The sequence below is a fragment of the Vicia villosa genome, linkage group LG1 (genome assembly GCF_029867415.1).
Source record: "Vicia villosa cultivar HV-30 ecotype Madison, WI linkage group LG1, Vvil1.0, whole genome shotgun sequence".
In the NCBI taxonomy this organism is placed as follows: domain Eukaryota; kingdom Viridiplantae; phylum Streptophyta; class Magnoliopsida; order Fabales; family Fabaceae; genus Vicia; species Vicia villosa.
The window spans coordinates 160,680,249-160,701,068 of record NC_081180.1 but is presented as its reverse complement, the minus strand read 5'-3'; the positions used below and the strand labels follow the sequence as shown (position 1 = coordinate 160,701,068).

The 20,820-nt window shown below is 33.4% G+C and overlaps 1 protein-coding gene across 3 annotated transcripts; it reads left to right on the top strand.

Moving 5' to 3' along the window:
• The first annotated feature begins 740 nt into the window (after positions 1 to 740).
• Positions 741 to 5,865, top strand: LOC131644538 (phosphatidate phosphatase PAH1-like). Of its 3 annotated transcripts, none has more exons than XM_058915066.1 (11): positions 741 to 1,062; positions 1,222 to 2,814; positions 2,911 to 3,464; positions 3,560 to 3,633; positions 3,820 to 3,904; positions 4,058 to 4,144; positions 4,454 to 4,526; positions 4,938 to 4,981; positions 5,086 to 5,214; positions 5,301 to 5,399; positions 5,490 to 5,865. In XM_058915066.1, exons 2-11 carry the CDS (start codon positions 1,320 to 1,322, stop codon positions 5,541 to 5,543), a joined length of 2,694 nt encoding a protein of 897 aa, XP_058771049.1. In that variant the 5' UTR covers positions 741 to 1,062; positions 1,222 to 1,319; the 3' UTR covers positions 5,544 to 5,865. The 3 variants fall into 3 exon arrangements, with proteins under 3 accessions (XP_058771049.1, XP_058771048.1, XP_058771047.1); XM_058915065.1 differs by having other exon boundaries at positions 1,188 to 2,814; XM_058915064.1 differs by having other exon boundaries at positions 742 to 1,062; positions 1,216 to 2,814.
• Positions 5,866 to 20,820: the final 14,955 nt, after the last annotated feature.

Sequence of the window (20,820 nt, the reverse complement as noted above, 5' to 3'; positions counted from 1 at the left end):
TTTCAATATTATATATTTCAACAATCTTCTTGACACATGCTTATTAGATAAGTAAAGTAGTAAAAGATAAAATAAAATAAGTGGTATTTACAAGATAATGTAAAAAAATATTTTAAAAATATAATATAATTTTTACATTAATATTCAATCGATAATACGTATTTATCAAAGGACAAAACTTAGGCACAATTCTTTAGGTATGGTTCTTACTATTTTTCAATAAAAATATGACAAGTGTATAATTTTCTCTTACACGTATGCAAAATTCTCATATTTTCACTCACTAAATAATATTCAAGTATATTTATTATATTTTCATTGAAAAATAGTAAGAACCACACCTAAAGAATTGTACCTAAGTTTTATCCTTTATCAAATTATAAAAAATCAAAATTAATTTTTTAAACTGAAATTTAAAATTAATTGTACTAGTACGACATAACGTGATAATAATTTTATATGGACAATAGTTTAAAATTACTTTACCTTAAATGTCCATTAAAATCCTAAAATATATATTCTTTCATATGTACATATATTTGATAGATAAAAATATACAAAATAATATTCGAAGAATAAACCATTGTAACAAAGTTGGTAGGGACAAAGACAATAATTTTCAAATGAATTAAACATTTTAGGGACATTCTCGTCTTTCCGACAACATCTCGTTACATTTTGCTCACTTTAACTCGTTCATACGAGGTGGTCGGTGCATCACACACCCCAAAAACAAACGACAAAGACCAAAAAGTCCCATATAGAATACATTATCCACAAAATTCCCGTAATATAGTTTTGCAGAAACGGAGTTATCGAAGATTATAGGAATGAATAACTATAACTATTGAATTGCGTGGCACTGAAACGGGGTTGTGTGGGGTTTCGTTTTTCTGGTATCCAAATCCAGAAAAATTCAAACTTTCATTCAAGCCTCCACGAAAATTCAATTCTTAACCACCTTAGAACAAGACGTGGATGATTCAAATAGTTATTCCTTTAATTCATTACATCATCGTTTCAAAGAGAAAACTTCCAAATCGCCATCAATTTTCTGAATCTGTAAGTGTACTGATTTTCATTTTTCAACTTTGGATTGTTAATTGTTGATTGTTAATTGTTGATTATTAAATCGGTCATTATGTTTTTTCCCCCAAAAAATAAACTAGTTCATGTTTGACATGCAGTGTTGTTATTGTTGTTGTTGTTGATTAGGGACAGTAATCATTGTTAAGAGACAAAGTTTGGGGGAAAAATTTATGTTTGTGTTTGTTGGAAGCAAGGTTTGAGGTTTTTGTTTTTTGGGTGTGAGGAAAAAAATGAATGTGGTAGGGAAAGTTGGAAGTTTGATAAGCCAAGGTGTGTACTCAGTTGCTACTCCTTTTCACCCCTTTGGTGGTGCTGTTGATGTGATTGTTGTTCAGCAACAAGATGGTACATTTAGAAGTACACCTTGGTATGTTAGGTTTGGTAAATTTCAAGGTGTTCTTAAAGGTGCTGAAAAGGTTGTTAGAATAAGTGTTAATGGTGTTGAGTCTGATTTTCATATGTATCTTGATAATTCTGGGGAGGCTTATTTTGTGAAGGAGGTGGATGAGGAGAAAGGGGTTAATCTTGATCAGGATTCTAGTAAGAAAAGTGGTGGTTTTTTGAGTAATGGTCATCATGTACTTGATCATAGTATCTCGGATTCTGGGGTGCTTCGGTTGAAAGGTGAAGTTAGTTCATCGGTTGTGCCTCGAATTCAAAGGACGGAGTCTGATGGGAGATATTACGATTTTCATGATTCTTTTGATGATTCAGTTGATTTATCGGATTACGGGTCTAACTCGTATGAGACTCTAGAGGGAGAGAATTCCGTGGACTCAAAGGGTCCTCAGCCTGAGATGGTCTTGGTGAGTGTTGACGGTCATATATTGACGGCTCCTATCTCGGAATCAGAGCAGAATGAGGAAAATGTCCAGTTAAGAAATCCTCAATTTCATCTCGGCCCGGCGGAGGAGACTGATATATGTGAAGGAAATGAAGAGTTTAGTTCCGGTGAAACTGCTTGGGCTGCTGATTATATTACCCAGTTGGAGGTTTCAGCAGATGACGTTCAATCCATTCGACGCGACACTAATGGTAATGATATCACCTCCACGGCCCCACTTGAAGTTTGTCAAACAGAGGAGGTGAGTATTTGTCAATCACGAGAAACTCTGGTGGTCGAAATTCAAGATCGTCTTACGATAACTGATTCAGAAGGGGTGGTTGCATCTGGTCTCAAGAAAGAGAGTGTCTTCAAAAGCTGTTTGGAGCTACAGGATTTTGGGCAGCAGACTGGAAGCCCTGACTTGCAACGCTCTGGTTCATTATTGAAGGTTAAGAATTCATCTGATGAATCTAATGCAAGTTCTCCTGTAGTTGATGAAAATGAACGAGAGATAGTTATACAATCTGATGCAAGTTCTCCTGTAGTTGATGAAAACAAACAGGAGAGCGTTGAAAAGTCGCAAAATATTGACGGGTTATCCTCCACAAGTAGTCCTACTTCTTCTGGTGGTCATAAATCTCCAAAGTCGGAATCGAGACTTCAAGATCAAGAGGTTGAAAAGGAAGCATCAGGAGAAGTTGATTCTGCTTCCAGCTCTCCTTCTGTCATTGATGATACTGAAAGGAATAATGAACAAGTTCGCATGTCCGTATCAAATGGTGGAGAAGATGATAGTCGTCAAACCACTTCACTCGAGGATATTAGTAAAAATGCAAGTGAGGTGGTGGAACCTCAAACGGAAACTTCAAGTAAAGGTGACAAAATCCATTCTGGTTTGGGTAAGCCCTATGCTGCAAAGTTGTTGCTCTTGGATTCAGTACTTGTCTTATATTACTCGGTAGTTATTTACTCTTGATTCATCTTATAATATGCAGGATTTGAGATTTCTCTTTGTGGTCATGAACTTAAGGCGGGTATGGGTTTGGAAGCTGCTGCTGGAGTGTTTGAAGCGCATCGAGTATCGGAAGAGTATTTTACAAATTCTGCACTGTCAATAATTAAAAATCAAAATCTTGTTATCAAGTTTCAAGAGATGTACTTGACGTGGGAAAAGGCCGCTCCTCTTGTTCTCGGAAAGGCTGTATTTGGTTCAAATTTACCTCTTGAGCGGAAAGATGCAATTCCCGTGGAACTTGATCAACGATCACCTACATCTGGACGCAGATGGAGACTGTGGCCTATTCCTTTTCGAAGGGTCAAGACACTTGAGCACACTTATAGTAATGTATCAACTGAGGAGGTATTTCTAGATTCCGAGTCTGGGGCCCTTGTAGAACCAACTCCAACATCGAGTTCCGAAGGTTCTCCTCGTAAGCAATTTGTAAGGACAAATGTTCCCACCAATGAACAGATAGCATCGTTGAATCTTAAAGACGGTCAAAATACAGTAACCTTCAGTTTCTCTACAAGGGTTCTGGGAACACAACAGGTTTTGTGACATTCATTGACTGTTTATGTTCTCAAATGAAGTTATATACAGTAATTAAGTTTTGTTTATTAAGATATTCCAATTGTGTGAAACAGGTTGATGCTCATATATACTTATGGAAGTGGAATGCAAGAATTGTAATTTCAGATGTTGATGGAACTATTACAAAGTAAGGCTATTAATAACGCTTCTTAGGCTACAAAGCGTCCATTTGGATTTGAAGCTTAAAATAAAAGTGATTCTATTCTATGATACATCTATAGTTTTTTTCCTGAAGCTATTATTGTAAACTTTTGAGAAAAGTACTCAATAGTTTTGAGAATAAAAATCAAATTCTTATTTTCCCTTCTTTTAGGTCTGATGTTTTAGGACAGTTCATGCCTTTGGTTGGCAAAGATTGGACACAATCTGGGGTGGCAAGGCTCTTCTCTGCCATTAAGGTATGTAAATAAATTAAATGGTTAGCAGCAAAACTTTTACTGTCTTTCAAAAGTAAAATACAGCTATGGATGTTGTTATCATGATACCTGTAGTTACAGTGATTTGTCTCAAGAAAATTAGTATTTAATGCTTAAATTTGGATTTAATGTCAGGAAAACGGATACCAGCTGCTGTTTCTGAGTGCCCGTGCAATTGTCCAGGCATATCTAACGAGGAACTTCCTACTTAACCTGAAACAGGTATTATATTAACATAGATCAGTATAATATAGCATATAAACGAATTCTATATATTAAAGTTCATAATTGAAGGACTATTTTAAAATCACTATACCCCTCCGGCCCTCCAAAAAAATCAACATCACAGACAGTTACAAAGTTATATTGCCCTGTGGTTGGGATTTTCGGACTTCTCGGACATTTTAAATTGGCCCATAGAATACTATTGGCATTTGGCAAGTACATTGCTTCAAGTAGCTCTACACCTTGAATGAGGTAATCACTGTCATGATATTTCTTTAGCTAAATAGAACATCTGTATATTTGCAGGATGGAAAAACCTTACCCAATGGACCTGTTGTTATTTCTCCCGATGGATTATTTCCTTCACTTTTCCGAGAAGGTGAGGCACTTTTAAAATGAGATTAATTGAAGATATGTTGGATACTACTATATATGTACTTCATGTGATTATGTAATCATTTGTTAACTATGTGATGATAGACATGCATATTACTGTCAATATCATGTGAACTTATAGCTATTTCCTCGGCTCAAAAGAGAGGGTTGCTATTTTCTTTCGAAGGTGGCGTTGAGAAAAACACAATTTCAGTAATGATTAAAAAAATATGAATAGAGTAACACATGACATATTTTTAAAAATAACTATTGCCAGAGGGCTTTACGACTTACCAAAAACCTAACAATAACAATGCATTACCTTTGTGTTCGTATCATCTGTTCTTTTTATGCGCGGTGTTTTTCAAGTCTCTAACTTGTTATTTTGTGTGTTTGGTACCCATTTGGATGGAAGTGATAAGAAGAGCACCTCATGAATTCAAGATTGCTTGTCTAGAGGTAACTCCTGGAGCCCAAAACCATGACATTGTATATCTCGGAAATGCTCTTAGAATGTGTCTTCTTACCAACAATCTTTTTTTTTTTTTTTTTTTTTTTTGCAGGATATCAAAAAACTTTTCCCTTCTGATTATAATCCATTCTATGCGGGGTTTGGCAATAGAGACACAGATGAGCTTAGTTATAGGAAGATTGGAATCCCAAAGGGAAAAATATTCATTATTAACCCTAAGGTGTGTTTTCTTGATTAATATTTCAGATGATTAGTATTTTCTTTAGTTCTTCACTAACACCAACTAAATCTTGTGAAAACTTACAGGGCGAGGTGGCTATTAGTCAACGTATTGGCGCAAAGTCATATACGTCGTTACATACCCTCGTCAATGACATGTTTCCGCCTACTTCTATGGTTGAGCAGGTGCCAAATCATCTCATACCTCCCCCATTTTAATGTCAAATTTGAACTTAACCCTGGAGAATTTTGAGTTTTAATATCCGAACATTGCAGGAGGACTACAACGCATGGAATTATTGGAGAATGCCATTGCCAGATATTGACTAATTTTTTTGGTTTAAGTTATTCCCTTCCCTTTGATAAGTATCCGTTGGTGCGGAACAATTCACCACGTCCGCCAAAAAGCCAGACAAGTCCACCAATTTGACGCATTTATGTGCCATAACCGAGCAAAGAGTGACCTTCTATCCGGGAAATCATTGATGATTGGGCATGTAAGTTATCCAAGGACATAATTCATTATGATGGCAATGCCCATGTTTTTCTTCTTTTTTGATCTGCATTGAATCTTGATTCATTTCTACTCATCAACAGAGTTGAATAACATTTGGCTTACATTACATGGTAACTGCCACATCTTGTATATTTTTTCATTTCATTGCATTATTATGAAATAATGGCATACATGCTTCTCAAAACAACTGTCTCTTTTCTTTTCTCTCTACTTCAACTTCTGTGTCAGTGTAGTGACCGTGGTCACCAAGTCACCAAGCATTAGAGACTGTGTTTTTGGTCCCTTAATTTTATTTATGTTATTCCTTTCCTGCAAATATGTGTTAGCATTGAATTTGTGGTATTAGTTGCGAGTTATTGATATTTCTGTAGATTTTAATTTTTCATTTTTTTAACTTATAAATAAGGATTTTACTCTAATTGTCATCTTTTTCTTGCTCTTATGGTCTGTCTAAATCTGATGAACCCCCATAACTCAACTCACCTAAATTATTTTGTAACAAAAAAAAGAGTCGAACAAAAGAAAAGGAGAAAGAACAACTCTTTAAATGATAGCAAGTGGACTTGTAAAAAAATAATGAATAAAAAGTTGATAATTTTTATTTTAATTTTGTTATTTTATAGTGAGCATATAAGTATTTGTAAGGAGGAGGAAATAAGGAGATTCAAGTTTGAATTTGAAATTTTACATTAGTGTAAGATATATTTGTAAGGAGGGAGAAATGAAGTAATATGATGTCGACACGTTCTGTATGATGTTGAAGATTCTTACCATTTTTTGCATGCCATTTTTCTAATAAAGTAAGTATTCTTCAAATAAAGTAAGTATGCATTGTGTAAGCATTAAGCAAACTGGGTTGAATGACTAAACTTTTAATGGTGTGTTTGGATTGACGGTGAGCAGAATTGATTCTGAGAGAATTGAATTTAGTAGAATTGATTTTAACAAAATTAAGTTTAGAGTAATTGATTTATGTTTGGATACAATGATATAGAAGTGATTGTTATCAATTAATGTTGTTTCGATAGTTTTAACAAAATTGATTTTGAATTGGGTTCTAATACAAATAAAAAAGAAAAGAAGTGATTGATGAAAATTAAAGAGGATAAAGAAGGAAAATTTAAAAGAGTCGTAATAAATAATATATAATATATGTAGAATTCATTCTACTAAACTCAAAGCTAGGAATTGTAGCTTCTATTATTTTTGGAGTAGGAGAATTGATTTTGAAAAAGTGTCCAAACAAAAAAAATTAATTTTTAAGTTTTATTTACAGCAACAAATTTAACGACTTTCATTCCTTAAACAATGATCAATACAAAGAGGTACCATATTAAAAAAACTACGCCTAGACCAAGAATTGGCCGCCTTAGTTAAAGTATGGGCAATCGAATTCGCTTGGCGTTTAATGAACTTTACCTCAAAGTTCGGAAAAAAAAGCAACAAGTTCTGAATAATCCTAATAATAAGGCTAAATTTATAGTTACCTACAATTTTAGTATGAATAGACTTAGTTACAATTTGACAATCACTTTCAAAAATAACATGAGATAAATGAAGGGAGATGGCATTTTGAATTGCTTCCTTCAAAGCGGTGGCTTCAACTTCAATGACGGAAAGAGAACCCACATCCCAAGACACCCCTCCTGTGATAAATCTTCCCAAGTGATCTCTAAAGCACCATCCTCTATTGGTAGAACCATATACCTTATTGAAAGTTGCGTCAACATTGGACTTCACTTGATTAACCGTAGGCGGAACCCAAACCTCTGAACAATTAGTAGTAACGGTAGACTCATGCTTCTCTATGGCTAGAAACCAATCGTACCAATTGTGATGGGCTTGTAAACCAATCCGCATAGCATCTTCACGAGTTTCTTGCCACACCACATTATTTCTACTCCAAAGAGTCTCAAGCAAAACCGCAAATCTACCCGCATTCCTACGGCCCTCACGACTACAAACATCCAAAATAAGGAACTTAGCATCGTGGAAAGTATTTAAACGGGGTTCAATTATAGATGACAAACCTGTTGCCCGCCAACTTTGACTAGTAAAAAATCACCCGAAAAACACATGCCATTCATCTTCATCTTTTAATTCACACCAATGACACAAGACCGGGCATTGTACATGATGTTGTTTGAGTTTAAAACGGGTCGGGAGGCAGTCCCTACATATCCGCCATAACAAATGCTTAGCTCTAGGTGGTGTTAAAATACTTCAAAGATTGTTCCAATTACCTTCAATACCATAGTGACGAATATTGTTTTGCATCCTTCACCATAATCTATACCCCGATTTCACACTATAATCACCGTTTTTCTCTTCTTGCCAAATCATCCTATCTACTACCACATCCTCCACTAAATGAGTTCTAAGAATAGTTTTCGATAGGGTGGATGCGGAAACCAATTTTTAAGTTGAAGTATATTAGAAGTGTTTTTTGGGCTTGTAAATAGAATATTTAGATCATATAATAACTAAATTTAATCAGTACTTCATTTATTTGATATCTTTGTAGATATGAATGTTTAGACCATATTGAGATAGACATTATTTGTCAATTTATTCGAAACCCAAGGTAAATGACAATGTTTATATAGTTTGAATGATTTTTCTATTATGTGGAACATTTGAAGCACATTCTTTATAGCCATCTTGGACCTGTTTGTTTTGTCTTTTTTTAAAAATCATTTTTATAGTATTACATAATTTTGTGAAATTTATTTTTACAAAGAAACTTTTTATAAAAGCTTCAAATGAAAAATTTGTTTGAATAGTTATTCTTAAAATGTGATTTTAGGTATTTCATCAATTTATGAAAAAAAAATAAGGATATCAAAATTTCAAAAAATCACTTAATTTTGAAGCTATTTTAAATAATGTATGTTTATGTTATAAAATGTCAAAATTAGTGTTCCATTTTAGAAAAAACGACTATAAAAAAACTTGTACTATTTTGAAAAACGGTTTTAAAAAATCTATTTTAAAAAATACAAAAAGAAAAAAATCTATTTTTTTATAGCTAAAACAAACATGCTCCTTATGTATCTCTTACGTTACAACATCTCTTATGGCCGATGTATAATCTACTTCTCTTTTATATTAGGGTTGAAAATTAGACATATTTATTTTTTAAATGTAGATTTTGTGAATTTCATTCCTACAAAAACGTTTCGAAATTCCAAAAAATCTTTGAATTTTAGGATCCATAACTTGTTTTTAAAGGATTTGGATTTTAAAATTTGAATGTATGTAAACCTAGTAAAAAACATTGAGTATAAACAATCCATTAAATAAAATTAAATCCAACACAATACATTATCAACCACAACAGTACATCATAAATTAAAAATATTAATTCAACACTGTAGTGCTACATTTGTGAGAGTCCTAAATAATGGCAGCTTCGATGTTTCCGCCTAAGATTGATGTCGTTTCAGCAACATCCGCACAAAATTGGGGGCTCGCCCATGGGACTGATGACTTGTACAATACAGTTGTTTCCCGTTAGTTAGAGGAGAGGAAGTTCTCCATGATTTTCTCAAGAATAGGTGGTCAAAAATCTTTCTTAGTTATGAGGGGGCGTTTGTCACATTTAGGGTACCCTAAGTCCAAAAGGTCTCAATGAATACTTCTCTCTCAGCGGGAGAAAGACAGATCTTAACTCATAGCTTATACCCAAGTAATCAACATATATAAAGAGCCTTTCACCTCAATGACCAGGTCCTCTAAACCATCATAATCACCTTCGTAGAAGGCTTCTCACCGTAGTGGGCAAGTTCTAGCCACCATTATTTGTTATACAACTACTAAAGCTTCTGAGTGTCCCTACCTTTGCAGAGGGTAACACACACAACTTTAATTTTTGACATGTACAATGACACCCCGATAAAACTCACAATGGCCACTCATTCTTCGTAACCATCACCCTATTAACTATTATCCTCCACTCCTACACTTACCCACCTTCGACCATGGTTAATAGGAGAGCTTCATCCCCAACATCAAAAGGTACCAGCGGTAGAAGTGATGCCAACACCCTACCCTGGCAGAGATGCGTGCTGCCATGGACAAATTACACCATCATAAATAGACATTGGAGGACGATGTCCCCAACATTAGATAACGCCGGCAGGAGTCCAATCCCCAAGAGCAGATGGATGTGATAGATCCCCAACCACTATCAAACGAGATATGGGGAATGCCTGCCCCTGAAGGATTCAAACCTCCATCTTAGCTCAAGTTTGATAGGCGCAATGATCCTACGAGAATGTCACATCCATCCACACACATTTGACCATCATAGAACTATTAGGGAAGTTGAAATTTTATATGGGTCTACCTCGTGCCTCTATTACTAGCTATCAGGAGCTAGTAAAGAATCTTGCGAAGGCGAGATGACGTAGGAAGCCTAACACCTACGACCCTATGCAAACCTAAGCCCTATTTCAAATGTCTCTTCATAAACCATACTCACGATAGAAAATGAAAGAAAGGGAAATTTATACTTGGAAAGAAGGTTATGAATGAGGAATCAGGAGAGATGAGAAGTTGGGAATCAGGTAATTTGGATGAACTTGCAGAAGTAGGGAGAAAAATATAGCAAATAAGATAAAAGAAGAAAGCTTTTCTAGGGGAGTTGGAACCACGAGGGAACCTTTAGACTCCTTCATAATTTTGAAAAACTTAGTACATTTCTAACATGTGCCACTAGCGTTTAAGGTCTCGAAAAACAGGCTGTCATTACTTATATTAAATGGAAGTAAGCATGACCATCTGAATGATTGATTGACATTCCTAGTTTACATTTTTATCTAGTCAGGAGACATATGGGAGATGAAGATGACTCATCCCTCGATTAAAGGCTTATGCAAAGAAAAAAGGTTGCCTTCAATTGAGGGGCTCGGCCCAAGCTGAGGGACTTGCCTCTCATTAAATAAGGTCCCTTTCAGCTAAGGGACTCCTCCTAAGCCGAGGAATTCTCCTCTCATTAAATAAGGCCACCTTAATTTATGGGACACACCCAAAGCTAAGGGACATACCTCACAAACGGAAGAAGCCTTGAAAACACTTTGTCTTTTTACCAAGTCCTTGTGCTTGAGGGAACGTGTATTGTTTTATTTGTGAGAGTCCTAAACAAGGGAGGATTTGGGGTCTCAGCCTAAGAGCGATGTCTCCTGGGTGACATTCATACAGAACATGGGGACTTACCTGTGAGACTGATGATGTGTACAAACGTTGTCTCCTGTTAATTCGAGGAAAAGAAGCTCTCCATGATTCCCTGAAGAATATGTAGTCAACAATCTCTCATAGTCATGAGGGGACGGTTGCCGCTCATTAGGTTTTCCTAAACCCTAGGCCCAAAAGGCCTCTATAAATACTTCTCCCATAGCGGGAGAAAGACATATCACAACGTATACGCTTATACCCAAGAAATCAACATATATACAAAGCCTCTCACCTTACTTGAGCAGGTCCTCTAAACCACCATAATCACCATTGTGCAGGGATTCTTGCCATCGTGGACAAGCCATAACCACTATTATTTTTACAAAAATACTAAAGCCTCTGAGTTCCCTTTTCCTTATAGGGGTAACAAGCATTCTTGTACTTTTTGACCAATACAAACACAAATAAAATTATGATAGGGATTTACTAGTTTTTTTATTGGATTCAACATTGCACACTACGATTTCATCAAATGTTCTATAATGGATCAAGTTCGAACAAATAATATAAACATATCTGATCAGGATAAGGTCTAACTCGACAGACTCATTGAAATTACATTGACAAAAATATTTTAAAAATATGATTCGTCATTTTGAAGTTGCATGTAGGTGCAATAAACACATCGAACATTGTCGATTGATGGAAGACGATACTCAATGCTAACCATCTTTCTTATATCACTGTAGCAGAAATGACCATTCAATTGATCTATTTTCCCCTTCAAATAAGACAATGCAAAATCAATATTGATCCTAAAAAATGAAATTTTCCTTGTTGTACTAAACTGCAACTAGGTTATAATTATTTTTGTCTAGATATGGGTAAAAGTTAACTATTTTGTATTGTGAACTACAATTAAGAAACATATCAATGTATACAAGTTTTCATGTATTGTAAGTTTGTTATCTCAGGTTTTCGACACAAGCATTAGTTCTGAAGATTAGAACTAATCTTGAAAAAATAGTTGTTGACATAGGTTTTGTCTTCGATCGAAATGATCAGTCTCGACCATAAGATCTAACGAATTTGGTGATTCACCCCGTTGGGGGGTGATGTTAACCTTGGTCAAACAATTATTAGTTTAAAGACCAAGGATACGTAAATTTTAGACTTAGTGAAATTTGGAGTTTCCAGCGTAATATTACTAATTGCACGCATTCGAACAAGGATAAACGGATAAGATTAGACGGTTATCCGAGAACAGATGTAAAGTTTGCAGAGGAGAAGGTTGCACGGTGTTGGGAACATGGAGAAGATTACTAAGTCGACCGTTGTAGATGGTTACGTTAGGACTAATATATAAGCAATGTTCGTTTATAGTTTTAGGGGTCCGCAATTTCACACAAATTCTATATAATCAAAGTATCCAATTGTGAGAGGAAAAGAGTGAGATGAAAATGTATGCATTTGTGTTCCATTTATGAATTAAGTATCTTTTACTTTTAGTCATTTACTGCATTAAAGTTCTTTACATATTTCTTTACATTTTCAATTTTAGTATCAAATGTGTTTCATGTTAGAACAAGATTGAGAATCTATGTTCAGAATCTAGTTTTGATGATAACAAATATATATTTTGTGAGTAACAATTTTATTACTAATGACTTCATTGAGTATGCATATATTATGCTATAAGCCTTATACGACAAAATCAAAAAGAAAAGCACAGCATCAGACAAGCACAACATCATAAGTTCTGAATTCAACAAGACCAGCTTCAAGGATTTGAACAGAAATATCAATATACATGAAGACCCGTTACAACAAGAAGATCACATGAATAGAAGATCAGAAGTTCTGATAGAATAACGCAGTGATATACAAAAAGCTACAACAACAAAGGCACACGCAGACAAGAAAATAAAATACCACTTCATCCTACAAAGTACAAAAGTTCAGAATCAAAAGAAAAATCGTTACAAACATCGTCATTAGCAAAACGGTTGCAACAATTAAATGGAAAAACTCCCAAGGTTGATTGAAGAAGCAACCCACATGCAGCGCGTTGGAAAGACAAGCTTAACTAAGGAAACACGCTACCAACTGTAATCATCACGCTAGAGATAAGATTCTGCCGCGAACAACACTTGTCATTACTGATTAAATCGAGACAAAGCATTTAAAGCAATCTTCAATAGCTAGTTTCCAACGGTAACACATCAAGCTATATATATATATATATATATATATATATATATCAAAATTCAAACTTGAAAGTGTGCATCCATTGTGTGCATCCATAGTATGTATCCATAATGCATCTACAGAGTGAAACAAAAAGAGAGATCCTGAGAGAAAATCTGTAGAAGAGAAGCTGAGCATGAAAGCGTAAAAGAAAAATGTGAAACCATGCTTCAGAAGTTACACAAGCGGAAACACATACTCAGTATGTGATGAATCAATCAATAGTGTTGTTATACACAAACAATATGCCTATGCAAAGAGGAGAAAATGAAGTGAGAACAGCTTGAGCGAGCAAGAGAATTAAGATTAATCAAGCTGCACCATCAAGAGGAAATATACACGAAGTGTGTGATGAATCAATTATGTTGAAATACACATCAGATTCCTATGAGAAGAAAATCTAAAAGAGTGAAAGAGGAAATCCTGCATGTTATGCAATACGCTCCAATGGAGTCATAAGAAGTTCACTAATACTTGATCAGTCCATACATTGTTCATATTGGATGACAAAAGAAACTGAATACACTAAGTTATTGCTCGAAAAATGTTTCATGTTTACTGAAGTCGGTCAATGTGTTATCAGCTATAACAAGTTTCATGATCAGTATGGAAGCAACAGAAGAAGAAGATCAAATCAGAAGCAATTTACAATAAGAGTTGTTGCTCTTAATCAGCTTAAGAAGATTTGAAGATGAGGATCAATTCAAGAAGCAACCTAAAATGAAGCTGTTGCTCTAAATTTGCTTTCAGAAGATGAAGATCAAATCAGAAGCAATCAACAATAGAGCTGTTGCTCTAAATCAGCTTAAGAAGATTTGAAGACGAAGATCAGCATGAAGAAGCACTCAACATTTTGAGCTGATGCTCATATTCTGCTTATTAACAGACATGCATAGATCTCATCCAGAAGTTGAAGAAAATAAGACTACAAGATTATTTATTATGTCTTGTAAATTATTTGTAAAACACGTAGAGTTTTTGCTCGTATTGTGTTATATCTTAGGAAACTTCTGATAGATTGTTTAGGCACCAGAAGTGACTTCTAGTCAGTGTGTCGTAAACATATGTATTGAGAATAGGATATCACCTGCTTAACTAAGAATCACACTTGTAATCTCCAGAAGATTGATTAACGTTATATCCTGATGGGATCACTGAACAGTTCATCATCTAGGGTTAGTCACAGTAGGTTGGTTATGCAGGGTTAGTCACAGCAGTTGGCTGTGCAGGAGTCAATGAATGTTATATCTGTGGATCATATCACTGAACAGTCCATTGTAGTTAGTCAAGAGCAATTGGCTTGTGCAGGGTTACTAGATTGATGAACGTTATATCTCGCTGAGATCACTGAACGGTTCAATCATCTAGGGGTTAGTCACTCACGGGTAGCTTGTGCAGGGTTAGTCACAGCAGTTGGCTGTGCAGGTTGTTAGTCACGACGGTTGATCATGCAGGTGTAATCAAGTTTAGTTATAGTGTATTAAGTCCTTTGTTGAGAGGCAAACCACCTGAGGAGGGTGGACTGGAGGTATCCTTATTCAGAAGGTGAACCAGGATAAAAATGAACATGTCTTTTACTTTTTGTACAATTTATTTAACTCAGAACATTCACGCATGATGTCTTCAGAACTGTACTGTGACAAGTCAGAAGTTTTGATGATATGAAGAAGTTAAAATGTACATCTCATTGGTTATGCAACTCCATTCCAAACATGCTTCCGCAACATTAAAGCATATCCAGAAGACGAGATACTAAGAGAAAGAAAAGAATTTAGAGAAAAGGAATTTTAATTTGATAAAGAACACAATTCAATCTCCCCCTTTCTTGTGTTTTTCTCCGCCTTCATTTCAAACTATAATTTTTGCACAATCTATCGCATTATTTTGAGTTTAATCCCTTAAGTAAAATAAAACTTGTCTTTGTTTTACTAAATTTACCCAGATGTATGAAATACTCCTTTAGTCGGTGTTCATATTATAGAATCTAATTACATGTTATTACACCAAAATACATGTTGTACTTATATTTAAACATTTTTTATCATACAAACATCAATAATAATCATAACATGACAATATAAAGTAATGTTATAACTATAAATATTAAAGAAAAGAGAATTTCTTTACCCACCTCCCTATGGGGGTCACCCCCAGCGAAAACCCCCTTTTACCCCGCTTCGGAAATGCATTTCCGAAATATTTTTTTTTTTAAATTTTTCCAGACTTCGGAAGTGCATTTCCGAAAAAATCCCAAAAATTAGGATTTTGACTAATTCGGAGATGCATCTCCGAAACAACAAAAAAAATCTAAAAAAATCTCAAAAATTAATTTTAGGATATTAATTAATTCACATATCATAAATTTGATATAATTTATGAGTAAAGAATAATAATAATTATATATTTTGATATAATTTATGAGTTATGAATAATAGTTATTATATATTTCTATCCTGATTCATATTTTAAAATTTAAAATAATTTTAATTAAAAAATTAAAATAATTTCACTTACAAAATAAGTTATAATTTTTTATTTATATATTTATAATAATTGTTATATATTTATAAAAAAAATTTAAAAAATGAGTGTTTTAATTTATATAATAATTATAATAATTATAATAATTATAATAATTATTATATATTTATAAAAATTATTATATATTTATATATTTATATAATAATTAAAAAAATTAAAAAAATGAGTGTTTTAATTTATAATAATTATTATATATTTATATATTTATATATTATATATTTATATATTTCACTTACAAAATTAATAATTATGATTATATATTTATATATTTCTATTCTGATTCATAACTAAAAATAAGTTATAATTTTTTATTTAGTTTAAAAAAATTAAAAAAAGATTTTGTCTTAATTTTATTTAATGAATAAATTATATATTTAATTTTATATAATTCAAAGTTTACTTATGAAATTAAGATGTTTTTGATTTATATAAGTTAGTAAAATAATTTTTAACTTTAAAATTGTTTAGGAAATTTTGATTCACCTTCATTTTATTGATTCACCTTCATTTTATTGATTCACTTTCATTTTATACCTATTAATTGTATTGATTCACCTTGATTTTAATTTTTTAATAATTATTGAATTCTTTTGGAAGTGTATATCCGAAACATTCCAAGACCAATTTGGTCTTGGAATATTTCGGATATGCATCTGCGAAAACATCCCCCTCTTCCAAAAAGGGTGTTTTCGGAAATGCATCTCCGAAAACTCAAAAAAGGGGTGTTTTCGGAAATGCATCTCCGAAAACACATTTTTTTCGTGTTTTCGGAAGTGCATTTCTGAAAACACTTTTTTTTTCAATAAAAATACGTTTTCGGAAATGTATTTCCGAAACAAGAAGTATTTTGGTAAATTCGCCAGAGGTGACTAAGAAGGTTAGGAGGTGGGTTGAGAAATTTTCAAAGAAAATGTAATATAACATGTCATACATAATACATAATACATAATATCATGTACAAACTCATAATATCAAATGTACTTAAGCACTATACATCATATGAAAATACATTCTAGCACGTCGCACACCACCTACCCATTCCTTTATACCGTGCTGGAAGAAATTCTTACTCTTTCATAAATTCTCCAGCACAAGATCGTGAAATAAAATGTGCTCATCTATATCTATTTAATATAAATCTAAGGTTGTCATGATGACAACCCTAGACACATGTCATTCTAATACTTTCTCTCAAACCAACCTAGACACATGTCATTCTAATATCCACTATAACACCAACCCTATTTCTAACTTTTTAAATTTAAAATTAATACCTACTCTATTTCTATATTTCTTTTAAAATTGATCAACTAATAATAATAATAATATAGTGTTCAACTATTACTATTAAGAATAATATTATTTATATAAATATTATTATTAACATTATTATTATTTTTTATTTTTGTATACTAAAATAAATTTTCTTAGTGCTAAATAAAAAATAAAATAATTTAATAATATTACATACAATTTGTAATTAAATAAATTTAATAATTAAATCAAAACTATATATCATTTATCATGATTTTAACATATTATTACATTATTATATTATTTATATAAATATTCTTATTAATATTATTATAATTTTTGTATACTAAAATAAAATAATTTAATAATACTACATACATAAGAAAAATTTATAATTAAATAGATTTAATAAATTTAATCATATATATATATATATATATATATATATATATATATATATATATATATATATATATATATATATATATATATATAGAGAGAGAGAGAGAGAGAGAGAGAGAGAGAGAGAGAGAGAGAGAGAGAGAGAGAAGTGACATGATAGTTTAAAGTTTATAAGCATTTTATTTTAATTCTTTATTAATATAAATAAAAATATTTTCAAAAAAAACAAATTACGATAATTTTTTTTTAAATGGAAAATTATCATTATACACATCAATTTCAAAAATTTTGTCGTTATACTATTTCTACATCTAACCAATTAATTAATTTAATATTTTAAATAAAGTCATTAAATTTTATTTAGTATATTTGTGAATTCTATTCCCTTAAAATCCCAACTAGAGGGAGTTTCTGAATTCCACCATTAAATAATCTCATTTAATGAGTTTTTAAATAAATACTTTTGGTATTATTAAAACGTATATGTATAATGCTTTTGGTTTCTTAATTTAATTTCTAAATTTTTTATTAACTTAATTTAATATCTATTGATAAATCTCCTAAAAATTATTCTATACGATATCTCCTATATCATTAGAATATTTAATAGTTTCTTAAATTATGAATAAATGAATAAATAAATACTAAATTTATGAATTAATTTTTATACAACAAAACCACCATTAAATAAGCAATTATATAACAATTTCATTATCATCTAATTCTTATAACTTATAGGTCTATTATACATTTTATGACAATTATATATATTAATGAAAACGTTTAATTATAATAAATTTAAATAATATACAACAACACATTTATACTTTAGTTGAATGGTATGTTATAAATTATATAACCAAACAATTAGTGAGTTGAAATGTTACAATTTGAAAAATTATTATTGTCATTTATATTTATAAAAAAAACCTTAACAATCTTTCAACTACTCCCATAATAACTGTAATAATCTCAAATTTTAATAATAAATTTTTCTGTTATAATTTACATTGATATTGTAACACCCCATACATAATTGACTAGTATATCATGCATGAAACATTAATAATTGATATTGAGTACATACAAAAGCTATAGTTATAGAAAGATCCATTTAGAATACAACATGAAATCCTATTAAGATTTCCAATAAATATATATATACCTCTCATACTTAATAATATAAATATAAGGATGTTACATTCTCCCCCCCTTAAATTGAATTCTCCCTCGAATTCTTTTCAACCACCGCAGAAACAACTGTCCAAGTCTATTCCAATCGGTGGATGGAATGTTCCTTACATTCATCCTTTAAATAACATCATTACTCTGCCTGAGTGTCATTCCATATGAAGAAACATAATCTGCCAAAACACCTGCGTCCCACTATGCATGGTTAGAACCTTGACTCTCAAGCAATATGTCTATCCAGATACTTCATCTTGACATATCTGGGGAAAGATCCTTCCAGGGTCCTTGACCTTCACTGCTCTGCACTGAATCTCCAGAACTTCAAAAACTCCAATAATCCACTCATGTCGGATATCCTTCGTTTCATTCTCTGGTGTGTTCACCCTCGTTCAACAAACATTACTGATTCACTCAGCTCCTTGAATTATTTCCCACTTGAGAATTACCGCCACTACGTCGCTTCTGCGATAACACTTCAAGTTATTCTCCACTCGAGTCCATACAATGTCATTAGGTGTTAGCCAAATTCCTTGGTCTTAATTTCCGGTTCCCAAAGTCTTAGGATGATTGTCCCAAATTTACCTTTACCTATACAACTGAATCTCCTTACTTTAACCCTTACTCCAGTTTAGACATATCAACTGTCACCATAAACCGCGAAGGTGTAATCATCTTGCAACCATAGCCTTGACATTCGACAACTTCGAACAAGATTCTACTGATAAGATGCGAAATTCAACAACTGACCTGTAACCATTGTACCAGTCTTCCTGTACAATCATAGTACACAAGGCATAACCACAAAGAACTTGCGCCAACTGAATGCCCTCTCTAGCCTTCAGCATTTCGACGGTCTGATACTCAGTCCAACCCTTGTGACTTGCAAGCTAAACTGATGGCCTACGAACATCGGACCGCATGCCATCCACAAAAATGTATTCCCAAGCTGGTCCATTGTCAACACCTATCGAGTTATGGTGATCCTTGAGAAACTAGAACGAACAAAACGCTGCTTCGACAATTTCCCTTAGGAAGATACTTTCATCCCAACGTAAAATCCCAAAAATAGTCCGTTCGTTCCTACCTCGGACTTATTTGATTCTTCCTTGATCCGTTGCGCTACTCTGATCCCAACAAGTCATACACCTTGAAATCCTCTGAGTCACATTATATCCATAATTCACTTAGCTCTCATTAATACACAATAATTCCTAATCTACAGTCGTCCAATTACAACACGTGCCACAACTCTATATACATCCATCATCGACTACTACTCTTTGAAGTTCCGTACCCTCCAGAATCAAGCTTCTACTTACTCTGCCATTCCACATAGTTCATCTACCACAACTTAGGTACACGTTTCATCCTCAGGACATTGAAACCCAAACACTCACTGACTTAGAGTTTCGTCCTTGTCACTGATTTCCACAGTGTACATCTGCTATGTTTTTCATTCCAACAAATCTTTGTTGCTCAACCGGCATATCGAATCCTTCACGATATAATGCAGTTCATGATAACTCTAGCAGTTTTACACAACTTCTACCCAACCATACACCTTCATTCTCTTAGCGTAGTATCACCTCCGATAACTCGTGCGACTTACTGATATAACGATCCTCCCATACCCACACTCCATTCACACAGTCATCTAACGTATGTTCCACCTCTGAATCAGACACTGACTTCCTCGGCGGCTGCATCCTTCATTGCAGTGCTTCCAACGGTCTGAGTGTAGCCACAATGCAAGAAATTGCACTTTGCACTTTGCACTTCGAACATCTCTCTTACAAACTCCTTGGCAGTTCTCAAACTAAAATGTCCATGCTTACCAAGATTAACACTTCTCCATTCAGAGTATCTAGCAATACCTTATCGGACACATCACACATCGAGCCGATCCAAGATACAACTTGTATATTCCATCACCGGTCGCCAATGGTACATGATAGCCACTCACCATGCTGACGAGGATATCATGACCGCACATAAGTTTCACTCTAGACACTCATGCAAAATTTCTAACTTAACACTTCATGAAACAAGAACGTCCCCAAGGTACAATATGATACTAACTCACGCGATCACGATCACTAAGAGTCTCCATAAGTATAGTATTGGATCTTGATCCATTTCACCACCGGCTTCCTAGTTATTCCTCTACTATCGAGCGCGACGTATGGATCCTTATCCCACATACCTTATGAGAGTCTGGATCTGCATCTCACAAGTGCCAAATCAGAATTCTACCTTGAGCTTCAGATCACCTTTGTCCCA